At 34.8% G+C, this 13,632-nt stretch overlaps 3 protein-coding genes across 5 annotated transcripts in view; 1 reads left to right on the forward strand and 2 right to left on the reverse strand.

Annotated features, from left to right (window-relative positions):
• LOC108761395 (histidine triad nucleotide-binding protein 3) overlaps positions 1–554 on the reverse strand; it is a 1,219-nt gene extending 665 nt beyond the window's left edge. The window contains exons 1-2 of the mRNA XM_018507895.1: positions 371–554; positions 128–245 (exon numbers count right to left, since the gene is read on the reverse strand). Coding sequence (XP_018363397.1) covers positions 128–245; positions 371–451 — 199 coding nt within the window. The 5' untranslated portion in view covers positions 452–554. The remainder of the gene's footprint in view (positions 1–127; positions 246–370) is intronic.
• Positions 555–3,509: 2,955 nt separating this feature from the next.
• Positions 3,510–5,422, forward strand: LOC108761397 (mitochondrial enolase superfamily member 1). The gene is made up of 6 exons (XM_018507897.1): positions 3,510–3,593; positions 3,696–3,798; positions 3,905–4,020; positions 4,109–4,263; positions 4,431–5,023; positions 5,115–5,422. The coding sequence occupies exons 1-6, from the start codon at positions 3,510–3,512 to the stop codon at positions 5,420–5,422; spliced, it is 1,359 nt and encodes a 452-aa protein (XP_018363399.1).
• Positions 5,423–7,137: 1,715 nt separating this feature from the next.
• The window catches only part of Psq (pipsqueak), a 57,111-nt gene continuing 50,616 nt past the window's right edge, over positions 7,138–13,632 (reverse strand). For all 3 annotated transcript variants that reach the window (XM_018507971.1, XM_018507970.1, XM_018507973.1), the window contains 6 exons: positions 12,308–12,577; positions 10,972–11,101; positions 10,371–10,526; positions 8,638–8,976; positions 7,903–8,353; positions 7,138–7,489 (listed from right to left, as the gene is read on the reverse strand). In XM_018507971.1, coding sequence (XP_018363473.1) covers positions 7,285–7,489; positions 7,903–8,353; positions 8,638–8,976; positions 10,371–10,526; positions 10,972–11,101; positions 12,308–12,577 — 1,551 coding nt within the window. In that variant the 3' untranslated portion in view covers positions 7,138–7,284. The remainder of the gene's footprint in view (positions 7,490–7,902; positions 8,354–8,637; positions 8,977–10,370; positions 10,527–10,971; positions 11,102–12,307; positions 12,578–13,632) is intronic.

Genomic DNA, 13,632 nt, shown 5'->3' on the forward strand with positions numbered 1-13,632 from the left:
ATATTTGATCAACAGTGTACTAAATGGTACTAAACAAAGATGTACCAAATCAATATTGCCAATTTACATAATTATTTAATAAAAGTCAACTTAAATACATTAAGAAAGATAAGTCTATGATACTTACAAAGTTCAGAATCTTCAGGTTGAAGTGTTTTTGCATTGCGTATATGTTTATTCGGTATTATCAAATAATGATGTGTAGACACTGGATTAATGTCTTTAATGCATGTGACATTCTCATCCTAATAACAAGAATATATGTTTATACACGTTATATACACTCGCATATTTATATATTAGATACATTTATATGCAAGTGTCAAGTTTTATCTGTCAAATACAAATAATTTGGAGGTTGGTCTAGTACCTCGTAAATTTTTTCACCAGATTCCTCGTTCCTAATAATTTTACAGAAGATACAATTTGACAGTTGCTGCGTTTGAGCCATTGAGATTTAATTAATTTCGATGATAATCAATTCAACGATATCTAATGACAACTTATCCTGGAAGCCCAAATATCTGCTCTAGAATAATCGCAAAAATGCTTCCCTCACTCCCCCCGCGCACTACTGCCCTCTGAAGAAGTGGATGTAAACTACACAGCAATATCCATTTTTTTCGGTGCTCCTGTTGGAAATAAATCGCTGAAATTGTTGAAATCTCTATTAATTTGATAGATTTATTTCAGCGATTTCAGTGATTTACTTTCATCAGGAGAACCTGATTTATTATCATAAGAAGCATATTATACAATTTGTTATAAATACAACTTTACAAATATACTTTCTAAAGATTATGTGAAAATATACGTAAAAATCGTTCAATAATTTTTATACACTTGTAAAAGTGATGAAAATTAATCCAGAACACGAATGATCCAACGTGTATAGTAAAGGTACCCAAAACTAAAGTGTGTACTAAAGATTAAATAAAGTTATTTAAAGTTCTCAAGTTAAACATTTTTTAAATAAAAAATATAAAAAGAGTTATTTAGCATTTATTATTTTAAATAACTACATACTTTTGACTTATTTTTTATTTAAATAACTTTTAAATAAGTTTCCGGAATCCATTTTATATTTTTAATATATGTGATCAATAATATCATACTCGTTATTAAAAACACAAAAAGAGAATTATGTATAATAATTAACGGCCAAAGACGAGCGAATGATAAGATATTGTAATATAATTAAAATAATTTTAATGTTCGAATTACATTAATCTAAATTATATTTTTAATTTGAAATATATTTTGGAATATATTTACATAATAGTAATTATGTTTTTTAAAAATGTGCTAAAAATTTGCATTAAAAAACATAACTTCGTAATTCCATTTTTATGTAGACGCGTATTATAAGAAAAAATTGGTTAAATTATGTTTTGATAATTATGCTTGAAATATTGAAACATTCACTTCTTCAGAGGACAGTAGTGCGCGCGGGAGCAGTTAAATTTGCTGTTACAAAAAATGAGGAAAAAAATCCTCATGTCCTCTCCCGAGTTTCTCTCTGACTGTACACTGTGTACGCAGTATGTACAACCAGCCAGTCTAGCGCTCCGTGTATTTTACGAGCAGTCGGAGCAGTTCAGCAGTTGAAAAATCGTTGAAGTTATCAGAAGTACATATTCGGACAGGAGGTTACGGAGATGTACTGCTTAACTCGGTCCTGTCTCTCAGGAAATATTTACCGATAGACGATAACTAAAGATTGAAAATACATGCACGTGTCTTTCTAGACCCTCGAAAAATTGCAAATTTATGTGGGGAACATGTTCAGCAAAGAGGTTGTCGGAATACTCTCTGTTACTGACACGTGCTTCTGATTCCCCACCAGAACCGCACCATCCAATCGGTGCGCGGTAGCGCACCTGATTTCCATGACAACCACGCTTGTTAACCCCCACTAACGAACTGGTGCATATGGCACTTGTTTATATCCGGCGCGTGTGTAGGAGGGATTATTCCCGATTGTTGCTGATTATTCCGATAACTTCCTCGTTTAACATGTTTCTCGTATAACTTGGCGATTTGTCGAAGGTCTAGAAAGACGCATATACGCCTGTATTCTCAATTCTAGATTATCGTCTGTTAGTAAATATCTTGAAAGAAATAGGAGAAAATGAACGCCTGCAGCGTCTTCAACTTCCTATTTTGATATATTCCTAATAACCAGGGTTGGCAAGTAATGCGTTACCTTGTAATTGTAATAACGATTTGATAATGATATTGTGAACTTTTTATGATGGTAATGCTGACATCAGAGTTAGAAATAAGTCAATCGTTTCTTGTAATGGATTGAAAAAGTCATTGGCTATTGAAAAAAATAACTTCTAATTTGTAACGCGTTACTTTTTACTCGTTACTTGTAACTTATTATTTTTTTCAGTAAGTAACGCGTAATGCGACAAATTACTTTTCAAAGTGACTTTTCTAATTTTAGCACAACCTTAAGGTTTAATTAGTTAGCGCAGGGTTGGCAAATACGTCGAATCGCTGTTTTTCACGCATCCACGTCTGTAGATCATTTACCGCAGTGCCACATTTTTTCTGATAAATTAAATTAGTTGTAAAATATCGGAAAAACAATTTTTTATTATGTTACATCTTTAATTTGTATTTTAAATGTTTTTAAACTCTGATATTTTTTTTATGTAGCAATATCTATTGCAATGATATACCTACCTGAAATTTGACTATTTCTTGCAAGACCCACGTCAGTTCACGAGGATTAATCATTCAAAAAATCGTTAGTTATTAACGTTACTTTTTATAGTAAATAATTTGATGACGATGTTGCAATTTTTTATAATACCATTATATCGTATTACGCATATCGCGTAAATGGCTTCGAGTATTAATTATGTGTAACATTTATAACTTTTAATGAAGGTATTAATAGATGTAATTGCGAAGAAATGATTCAAGTATATCGCATACGAATTTGAATTGATATGGCCTATAAACCAAACTAATTGTAAGCATTACAACAATAAGTCTAAAAACAATGACGATAATATTGGTAATTTATAGAGGATGAGCCTGACAAAATGACTTGCTGTGTAGCGATTCTGAAATTCTAATCGAAAATTAGCATTTTAGAATCATAAATAGTTATATAATAAACTATAAATCAAATTATATACGTTAAATATACATTTAGTATCGAGAAAATTCTGTATGAAAATTATCCTTGTATATTTATAGATATTTATAGAAAGCACCAAAAAATAATAATACACAAAAAATTTAAAGCAAGAATGTTTTATAAATGTTTGAATAATCTGTAAGATCGATTTTAACGTAATTGGTAACTAATTCTTGATTCGAGTCCTCTCATAGGTAAACATAAATATTTATTTCACGCTATAGAGAAAATCTCTTTATATGTATATGTACGTATATTTTGAAAGAGGTCGTTTCTGGAGAACATTATTTAGTCAGAAACATTATCATTACCGTCAGTTTGTGAATATCGTGTTGCTGAGCGATATAGAAAGATGATAGAGGCGGAAATCGTTGACATTAAAGTGTACGATGTAAGATTTCCAACATCAATGTGGAAGGTTGGAAATGACTCATTGGTACGCATTGCAATACATTAATTTTCATAATAAAATATTTACGTTGTTTTTTATTTTCGAATTATCGAGAAGCTTGTGTTTAACATAACCGACTTTTAACAGCATATGAATCCCAATCACTCCTGCACATATGTAATAATCCATACTAACACGAAATATAAAGGATACGGCATTACAGCCACTTTGGGAAGAGGAAATGAATTTGGTACGTATTAACTTCTCTCTCTCTCTCTCTCTCTCTCTCTCTCTCTCTCTCTCTCTCTCTCTCTCTCTCTCTCTCGTTTCCATTATATTGATCATAAATTTTATAGTGGTGCAAACATGCAAGCTTCTGTTCAAATTCGTAAAGAAACGAACGACCACAGAAATCTATTCAAATTTTGCATCATTTTGGAGACAGTTGACAACTGACGTGGAACTTCGATGGGTAATGTATATATAATAAAACAAATCATGTGTCTATCAATTATATTAATTAATATATAATGACTCAAGGTATGATTTATATATTTTAGCTAGGAGTGGAATGCGGTGTGGTACACTTAGCTACAGCAGCTATCGTGAACGCTTTGTGGGATCTATGGGCACGTATTGAGGATAAACCCGTCTGGAAGTTGCTGATGGATATGACACCCGAACAACTCGTTTCCACTGTGGATTTTAGATATATGTAAACTAAAACCTGTCATGTGGCGTTGTTTATGCCACAATTGTATTTAAAAATCACACACACGCACACACACACACACACACACACACACATTCGAATATTAATATTTTATATTAAATTGTTATATTAAATATTTGAAATTTCTTACATATTTTTTTTTATTATAGTAGAGATGTGGTAACCGAGGAGGAGGCGATAGAAATGCTTAAGAAAGACCAGTCGCGTAAAGAGGAAAGGAAGAAGATATTAGAAAGTAAAGGACATCCAGCGTATACGGCCGACATCGGATGGTCTTTCGACAATCAAAAACTTAGAAGTGCTTGCAAAAAATTTAAGAAACTAGAATTTAAGGAGTATAAAACATGTGTAGGCCCGACCATCCCCGTGAGCTCGAAGAAGTGTAAACTCATACGAAATGTGGTAGGCAAGCGTAGTGACAAGATATTGATAGTGGACGCGAATCAATGTTGGGACAAGCAAGAAGCAATATCTTCCGTGAAAGGTTTCAATGAATCGCGTCCCTATTGCATAGAAGAACCGACATCTCCCGACGATGTCCTGGGACACATTGCGATACAAGCTGCACTAAAAGAGTTGAAGTACCCAGTGCAAGTGAGTTGCGGCGAAACGTGCGCAAATCGCGTCCTATTCAAGCAATTCTTAAAATTTGGCGGAATCGATTTTTGGAACATTAATGTAGGCAGACTCGGTGGAGTTAATGAAGCCTTAGCTGTATACTTTATGGCAAAAAAGCATTCAAGTAAATTTGTGATAATCATGTTCTTAGATTTTCATCATTTAGAGTGATCTTTTGCTCAGCGAAACGAAATGCGAATTTATTTTATTTATAGTACCAGTGTGGGGGCATGCTGGTGGAGTTGGCTTGGGTGAGATGATTCAACATCTCCAAATATGGAATTTTATTTGCTTAAGTGAATTCACGGATATTAAGATAGAGTACTCTAGTCATCAGCACGGATACTTTGAAGATCCTGTATTCATTAGAAACGCTGCTTACTTACTGCCTAACCGTCCAGGATTTTCAACTCAGCTTAAGGACAAGTGCATTATGCGATGGTCTTACCCGGAAGGTACACGATGGAAATATTTGTTTGTAACAAGACGCTCCAAGAGCAAACTCAGTTATAAAAAAAAATAATGAGTTATACGAAAATACTTTGCTGATACAACTGAGGTAATTGGAATTTTTTAAATTGATATTTTCTGATTTAACATAAAACGCATTTATTTTGAAATAATGTACTCAGTACCCAAAATTGTGTAACATTATTTTATAATGAACATGTAATCTTTAGCAAACTATTATTAAATATTTTTATTCTCACAGTTATTGAATCAAATCTTTAAAACGTAGTTTTCATTTTCTGATTAACTTGTAGTTACACTTAACCCGATGATAATGTAAAAAAAATTGTATTTTTCTAACTATCGTTAATCACTAAATGATTTTGTATTGATAAACTTTTAAAACTAAACTTATAAAATCAGTGAATAATTATAGCTTAAAAAAAATACAATTTTTATTATCAGATTCAAATCTAATCACAAACCAGATAATGAAAAACCGAATCTAGGAGTTATAAAGAAGTGATTTGTCTATCTAGTAGAAAAAGAAAAAAAAAGGAATCTTAGACTTATATGAATCGAACGCTTTTTTGATTGCATTACTTTTTAATTTAAAATATATATAAACTGTACATATATATATATTTATATATTTATAAGTAGTATATATCTATATGTATATTTTTATGTAATGTAATTAATGTGAACATGATAAATTAATAATGTGTGTAACATATTTATATAAGTGGCAGTTGAGCTGAGGGAATCTTAAATTTTTCTAAGAAACTGTTAAAAGCCGTATCTATCTATTCCGTAAATATTTACCATCTTATCCATCATGGAAAACTCATCTCTTTTTTTATCCCTCTTTCGTTAATAGAACAAATGAAACGGAAAACTTGATAACACAAAAATTAAAGACCTTAATCATTATCAGTCCATTATGTTTTAAATTATTAGCGCATAAGTTCTCATGAAACTCTTCATGTCACAATACCGTCGAACTACAGTAGCCAAAATGCTGTTGTACGAATAGACACGAGTTGTTTCTGTTTTCAAACTACTGACGCGCTTTAATTAACTTTGCTCAACATAAATAAATAAAATGCGCTTGCTAATTTCGTGTGAAATAAAACATGGAGACACAACTCATCAAGAAAATAGAATCGTATGTCCTTTAAATTGCAATAAATTTTGTTCTTATATCATTTCGTTTCAGCCATTCGCATATTATAACAAATGTCGCTTTTCTCATTACGTATTCAAATTTTGTGGATAGTACTAAATAATATATACGCTCTCATCCCTATCGACACATGCTCACGAATGTATCCTCATTATGCGAAATCATTAAAAGGGGAGGGAGAAAAAAAACTTGAGAATTCATTTGTGAAATCTAATGTAACATTTAGTAATGATGGAAAACGCGAGATTGGAATTTAAAAAGTCTTCGGAAAATCAATGCTATAATCTCCTACTGTCAATTGACGAATGGCATTACTTTTTTTGTATGACTTCGCTTAACAAGAATACATACTGTCATCCATTGCAATATCCTCATCTAACACTTCATAGGTGACTTACGTGCTAAAAGTAGTTTTCGTTGGGGCACCCCCCTCGGTCTCTGTACAGTGTGCTCTTTTTATAAATAACTCTTATAAATTAGTATAATCTACGTTTCTTGTTCCGACGATAAAAAAATCATACAATGTACACACATGCTTGTTTACGGCGATCCATTTTTAATACTGCGGGTAAATCTTCGTTCTTCGCTATCATAGATGTGTGTTTTCGTAATGACATTCTCTTTCCGATCGGTATCTAATCTCTCAGAATGCCGCCCGCGCGTGTTTGCTTAAAGAGTTGTTTGAGGAGCTGCCGCGAATCGAAAAGTTCGGAGCAAGTTAACTTAATACTCTAGTAAAGAGGTAAGTTTCAACTGCCCGGATAAGGCATTTGATCTGGAAGGGCGGATGAGTGATTCTGGTTAGGGCTCTGATGGAAATGTGGACTGGTACCATCCTGCGAGATATCACCGACGACGGGTTCCTCGTATTTGCCCCTCTTGAAGCGTCCGTATAGTGACGAATACGGCAGATTATAATGGATTGCCGCTTGATTTATGCTCATGTGTCCTAATCTGTAACAGTAAATTCAGGAGTAATGTAAATATTTATTTTGTATTAGAAATTTGCATCAGTCATACAAGTTCCATTCATTCTGTGTTCAATAAAAAATCGAAACTTGACAAAAGAATTAAAAATCTTTTACAAATATCTTAAACTTCCAAGGTGTATATAATAAATAAAGATTTATACACTGTGCTCTATAAAACTAAAATTTTACAAAGAAATTAGAATCTTTTGCAAATATTTTAAATTTTCAAGATATAGGTATACAATAAATAAAATATACGAAATAAATTTAATTTAATCCACACTAATTATTAATGTTTTCTCATGTTGAATCAGTGAAGTATATCGATCTATCTGTAATACGATTTTATTGAACGTCAAGGTAGAGTCAAGGTAGAGAAGAGTCATTTATTGATACCTGACGGCCTCGAGAGCTTCAGTCATAGCATCTTCGCTCCATGGCGTAGGATTGCTTCTACTAAGCTCGATTCCTTCCCGCTTGCATCTTCCGTAAAGAGTCCCCGTAGGTATACCGAATTCCGTTGACGCTCTCTGTACGGACGTCTGACCAGATCTTATTGCTTCTAAAGCGCGATCCAGATCGGAGGGTGTCCATGTAGTGGGACTCGCGTTGAACGGTGCGGCTAATCTGATACCTTCCCTCCTGGCGATCTTATACAACGTGCTAGAAGGTATGCCATATGCTTTGGACGCCTTGTTAGCCGAAATGGAACCGGTACGCAACGCTTCTAAGGCATTGTTCAAACTCTCGTCGCTCCAGGATTTCGTGGGGCCGTCTTTTTTCGGTGTGTCGATGCCCAATCGATGCGCTCGTTGCCATAGTGTCGTTGAGGGAATACCGAATGTTGCTGAAATATTAATAAAATTTCACATTTAATTTTATTTCATGTATGATATCATTCATTACTATGAGCTAAATTTTTTAAATTAGATTTCCGCACTTATGTAATCTTTTTAGCTTTACACAAGTCATTATGCATGTAATTATACACGTTAAATTACATTGGCTAATGCAATCAATAGTCAACGACCATTACTCACAGAAATTTTAGCTCTACACACACACACACACACACACACACACACACACATATATATATATAAATAATTCGGAATATATCTTTCTTCTTACCCGAAGCTTTTGTCAAGCTCATGTTGTGATTCCTTAGCGCTTCTAAAGCCGCGTCCATATCCTCCTGCGTCCACGACTTCGAACCGTGATGGTGCGAGCTGGACTGTCCGCTGTGCCCCCTAGAGTTATTCTCACCCGAGTCTGACTGACCGGAGCTTCCCGATGGCATCAGTCCCAATAGCTCCGGTGTTATCATCATCATGTTGTCGCTGTCGGCGGCATTTTTCGAGCTTACGCTCGCCCGATCCGACATGTGGCTATCTATGTCGATCGTGTCCGAGGAGTCCATCGTGTGCAGCGTTTCGAACTTGATCTTGACGCTGTCGCAATTCTGAATCTCTGCGAACAGATCGCGGGAAACAGGCATGACACGACTCTGCTGTTGGCGCTTTGCACCGAGGAAACTCGGCAACAACTTTCGCGACAGTATACGTATATCTTCGCCGTGGGACTCACGAAAGTTACTCGGTAAGCCTCGATGGTACCTGAGGATCGATAAGCGAGCGCTGTCGAAGGCGAAACTGGACGCGGAAGGACGCTAAATGAGGTTGCGTGGGCTGCTGCTACGGACCGAGCAACGCAAATCTAATCGCGACCAGTTAAGCGTGATTAGGCCAATTATTTTGATTCCCTGTCCGCCTAATGACCGGCTGTACTTTCAACCCGGTAGTGTTCTACCCCTCGCCGCGCCCTCACGTCCGAGGGAAATGTACGACGTTGAATGGACCGAGTAAACGGGAAACTCCTATCACGCGATAGGTCAAACAAGACACGATGATCATCTATACTATTAAAATTGAATATATTTGGTCATTGAAGTATAATATATAGCCTTCGCGAAAGTGACGTACGTTCTAAGTCGCGCAAAGCTAATAAGAAATCTTGCGGAGAAATATTTTTAATTTAACACGTTTCATGCCAGCGAATAAGTTTGACTATCACGTTGATGACCCACGATATTTTGTTTGCTACGTTTGTTAAATAACATGTATTTCATAATAATTTAAAAAATTACAAAAATTATTGTAAAAAGATGATCTAATGTACACCATGTACTGCATCATATATTATGAGTCTAATGTACCAGATTGCATCATGTATCATAATTATGAATCCACGTATGATAAACAATCATTCTATAATTACGTTTTTTTTATAGTCGAAACATCAAACGGTCTGAGTGGAAAGTCAAGCGTGGGTCATTGGTGATCCATGTGGTATGGAACGCGTTAAAAGGCCAACTTGTTAGTGCAGTAAAATTGACACAATTAAACAAATTACTTTTATAATCTTTTTATTCTTTACCAAAAAAATTTCTCGATTGACCTGCACATATGTTTACTAAACGTTATCCTCTTGAAATTGTATTGTAAATTGTTATCATCTTGGAAATTATATTTTTACTGCATTTGCGTGCTAAAAAAAGGGTCCTTTATACTTTTTAAAATATGCATATCATTCTCTCGTTTATTATCTCTTTCATAACGAAGAAGCATCTCATGATATCTTTTCGCAACCAAGTCCGCTTAGTTTCGTAACTATATCTGGTCCAGTTTCATTTTGTACTGTTCATTAGCAAAAATCGATTTAAAAAAAGAATCCCTATGAATTTACAAGGATTAAAAACGATTATTTTATTTCGTTTTATTTTCATGTACAATTGTGGCAATCATCGTCGAGAACCGCTATTTTCGAGGTACGAAACGGTATTTGAGAAACGTAAAATTTTATACCTGTAGAATGATGATCCGGATCCCTCAAGTGGGTGATGGTAGTGCCGACCAGGGTGGCGCTGGGTGGGGTGGGTTGAGTCTCGGGGGGCAAATCGACCTCTCCGGGATCCGGATGGTGGCCATAATGCCCTAGCCCTGTGTGACAGAACATGTCACCTTTTTATTCGACGTGAAAGGGATCCATCCAAATCGATCTTGAAAACAGTAAATCGCCCCACACCTGGAAACCTCCGAATAATCGCGACGCAAGTGTCTTCTTGTCTTTTTTTTTTAATTTTGACCATAAGTTATTTATTTACTGAAACGCAAAATGCAATGCACATATTATATGAGATATATTATTTTAAAACGTATAATGTGTGTGTTGACACACATAGTGTCTATATATATATATATATATATATATATGTATGTATGTATATGATACATATTATTTAATAAAATTGTAATAAACGAATAGAATTGAAAATTAATACTACAATTTTCATCAAAATAAAAAGGCTCTACAAAATTTACGTTTCATGAAAAATAGACAAAGAAAAAGAAATAAAGTCCGACATATATCCAGGTGTGGGGCAAAAATCTCGATTGATCTACTTACTATTGTTACTCGTGCCGTTACCGTTGTTGTTGTTATTGTTATTATTATTACGTTGGCAAGTTTCCAATGCTACTGCTGCTGTTGCTGTCTCCGTGCACTCTTCATCTTCAGCCTGCCAGTCCCGATGGTTCTGTGGAATATCCGGTACGAATTTAGCGTCGACCCTGACGAGATCGAACCGTGCGCCCGCCAACACGGGAGAACCATTGCGTTTGTACCTATGCCTCACTTCGTCTTTTCAACGCGTTGCAAGATCAATTTTCTACTACTGTTAAATTCAAATAGACTACCTACTGCGATAATTCTTTCATATATAATATAAACGTATTTCTTATAATTAGTATAATTTACAATTAAAAAAAATGTTTATTGAGCTCACATAAGAGTTTCTATCAAGAATTAAATATCAAATGACGCTCTGCGTTAACGGATTAATCTAATAAATGACGTCTAGTTACGTAATTAACTTAAGAAAATTTCCTAAAAATCTTAGAATTGCTATCATATATAAATAATCCTTCGCCGATCAAGTTGGACTTTAAAGGCATAGTTAATACTTTGTGATCTATTTGTTAGATAAATTTAAATTTGTAAAAGTATATACAACTTGACTTAAAAAAATTCATTGTTGAAGCTTTCGCAAGCGTGCAAGAATTTTTTCAGATTTTTGTACAGTTTAAAACAACTGATAAAAATCTGCACTAAAGCACAAAGATCCAGATTGTTGACATAAGGTGCAAAATTTCACATGGTTACGACGGAGGAATAATTATAAACGCCAAACATTCTTTGCGATGTTCATAAAACATTATTTAGAATTAAGCCTTGATAATTTGAGTACTGCCACGGTAGCTGCAGAGGATTGAAAAACTTGGTTACTCTCTAAATTTCAATAAGAAGTGGTGAAATTCACCTGAAAAAGTAAAATTCATAGTGAAATTCAATCGAAAAAGAAAAGAAGTTTGGGCATAATATAATTTCAGTATCGATTTGCATGTGAATTCCAACATCATACAGATTGAATTTACAAACAAAAGTAAGGTTAGCTACTCTCTAAATTTTTGAGAATGAATTCTCACTCTAAAGAATGAAGATTGAGCTAACCTTGAAAAAGAGTGACTCAGTTTTCAATCTTTAAGAGTGAAATTTTACTCTTTAGAGTAAGATTTATTCTAAATGTTTTTAGAGACTAGGTTAGGAATTTTAAGTTTTTTATTGATTTTTTAGTCGAATTTCACTGTGAATTCACTGATGTGCTAAATGGCATATTTAGGATATCAACGATTATCCACTGATTCAGATTTAAAGAGTGTGTCTGTTAGCTCGATGAAATTACCTCTTTGTTGTCACGGCTGTAATCGTTAGCCTCTTCTTCTTTGTAGCGATCGTAGTGTCTCGGATCGGTAGGACGCGACTCGAATGTGGGCCGCTCGATTCTGGGTCTCTTGTATCTCTGATGGTGCTTCTTCAGCTTCGTATAGTTCAACCTCGGGGTGCCGGACTCTCTCGGCGGCGAGCTCAGACTCACGGGTGGCGGACCGTCCCTGTTCTCCGGCACCTCGCACAGGCCCTTGATCTTTAGCTGGTCGGCCGTCTTCAAGAGCGACTGTGGAAGAAAGGGAAAACATTATAGATCGCTAAATCGGCGTGTAACTTTAAAAGTAACGTATCGCATTTAAGAGTGACGTTATCCACGTAATTTAAGAAATTAACGAGGAACACACGCACTTGTGTGTGTGATTAATAACATAATTTTTGAAACCATTAGACATGTTTCTTTAAAATTAATTAAAATATTATCTAAATTATTAAAATATATATTCTCTGAAATGTTTAGAGTGAATCTCACTCATAAGTGTGACTTTTCATTTTCTGATTAACCTGTGGTTAGGCTTAACCTAATGATAATGTAAAAATGATATTTTTTTTAGCTATCGTTAAGGTGGTTCTTTAGTAAAGTGCCGAAAATTTGAAGTGCCTCGCCAGGACCCACCTAAAATTACAAATATCTGCATAATTTGGCTAAAGTATTAAAACTATTATAAAATTGACGATTCTGTAACTTTTACAGTTATTACACACACACGCGCACACTATAAAACTATTAGTTCAGTAATTAATCATAGCTTAGAAAAATACAATTTTTTATGTTTAAGCTAAGAGAGGTTAGCTAAACCACAAGTTATAATCAGATGATGAAAAATCGGGCCTTCAGGATTAAAAATTGAGTCACTCTTTTTCAAGACTGACTCAATTTTCACTCTTTAGAGTAAAATTTCACTCTAAAGAATCGAAAGAGGGTATGTCTTATTGTTAGTTAATGTCTAAACAACGCGTTTATTTATATATATTTATTACGTGAGCTTTTATATCAGAAATTATCGTCGAGAGTCTAAAAGATTGACGTTTGTAAGTTAGCGTCTACCGCGTGGAGGAATCGCCACACGTTCGCCACGAGCGAGCAATTAATTCGTTAATTAACGGGATCGTATAATCGAGGTGGGCCGTGTACGGAAACGCGCGCGGAAACGCCGCGTTCGAGAATCAAGGCGCGGACGCGGAATAGAAAAATACTCATTTCGGTAAACCGCTTTGCGAGAGGCGGACCGCGCGGGTCCGGTCCGATTGGATTTGCATATTTCTCGCGCGAGAGCTCGTCGT

The sequence above is a fragment of the Trachymyrmex cornetzi genome, unplaced genomic scaffold (genome assembly GCF_001594075.2).
Source record: "Trachymyrmex cornetzi isolate Tcor2-1 unplaced genomic scaffold, Tcor1.1 scaffold248, whole genome shotgun sequence".
NCBI lineage: Eukaryota > Metazoa > Arthropoda > Insecta > Hymenoptera > Formicidae > Trachymyrmex > Trachymyrmex cornetzi.

What these genes read in the sequence shown, in the direction of transcription:
- LOC108761397 (XM_018507897.1), top strand. Translation starts at nt 3,510, where the DNA reads ATGATAGAGGCGGAAATCGTTGACATTAAAGTGTACGATGTAAGATTT. An exon ending in CTGACGTGGAACTTCGATGG is followed by an intron (nt 4,021 to 4,108) that starts GTAATGTATATA and finishes TATATATTTTAG; the next exon opens with CTAGGAGTGGAATGCGGTGT. An exon ending in TATGGCAAAAAAGCATTCAA is followed by an intron (nt 5,024 to 5,114) that starts GTAAATTTGTGA and finishes TTTTATTTATAG; the next exon opens with TACCAGTGTGGGGGCATGCT.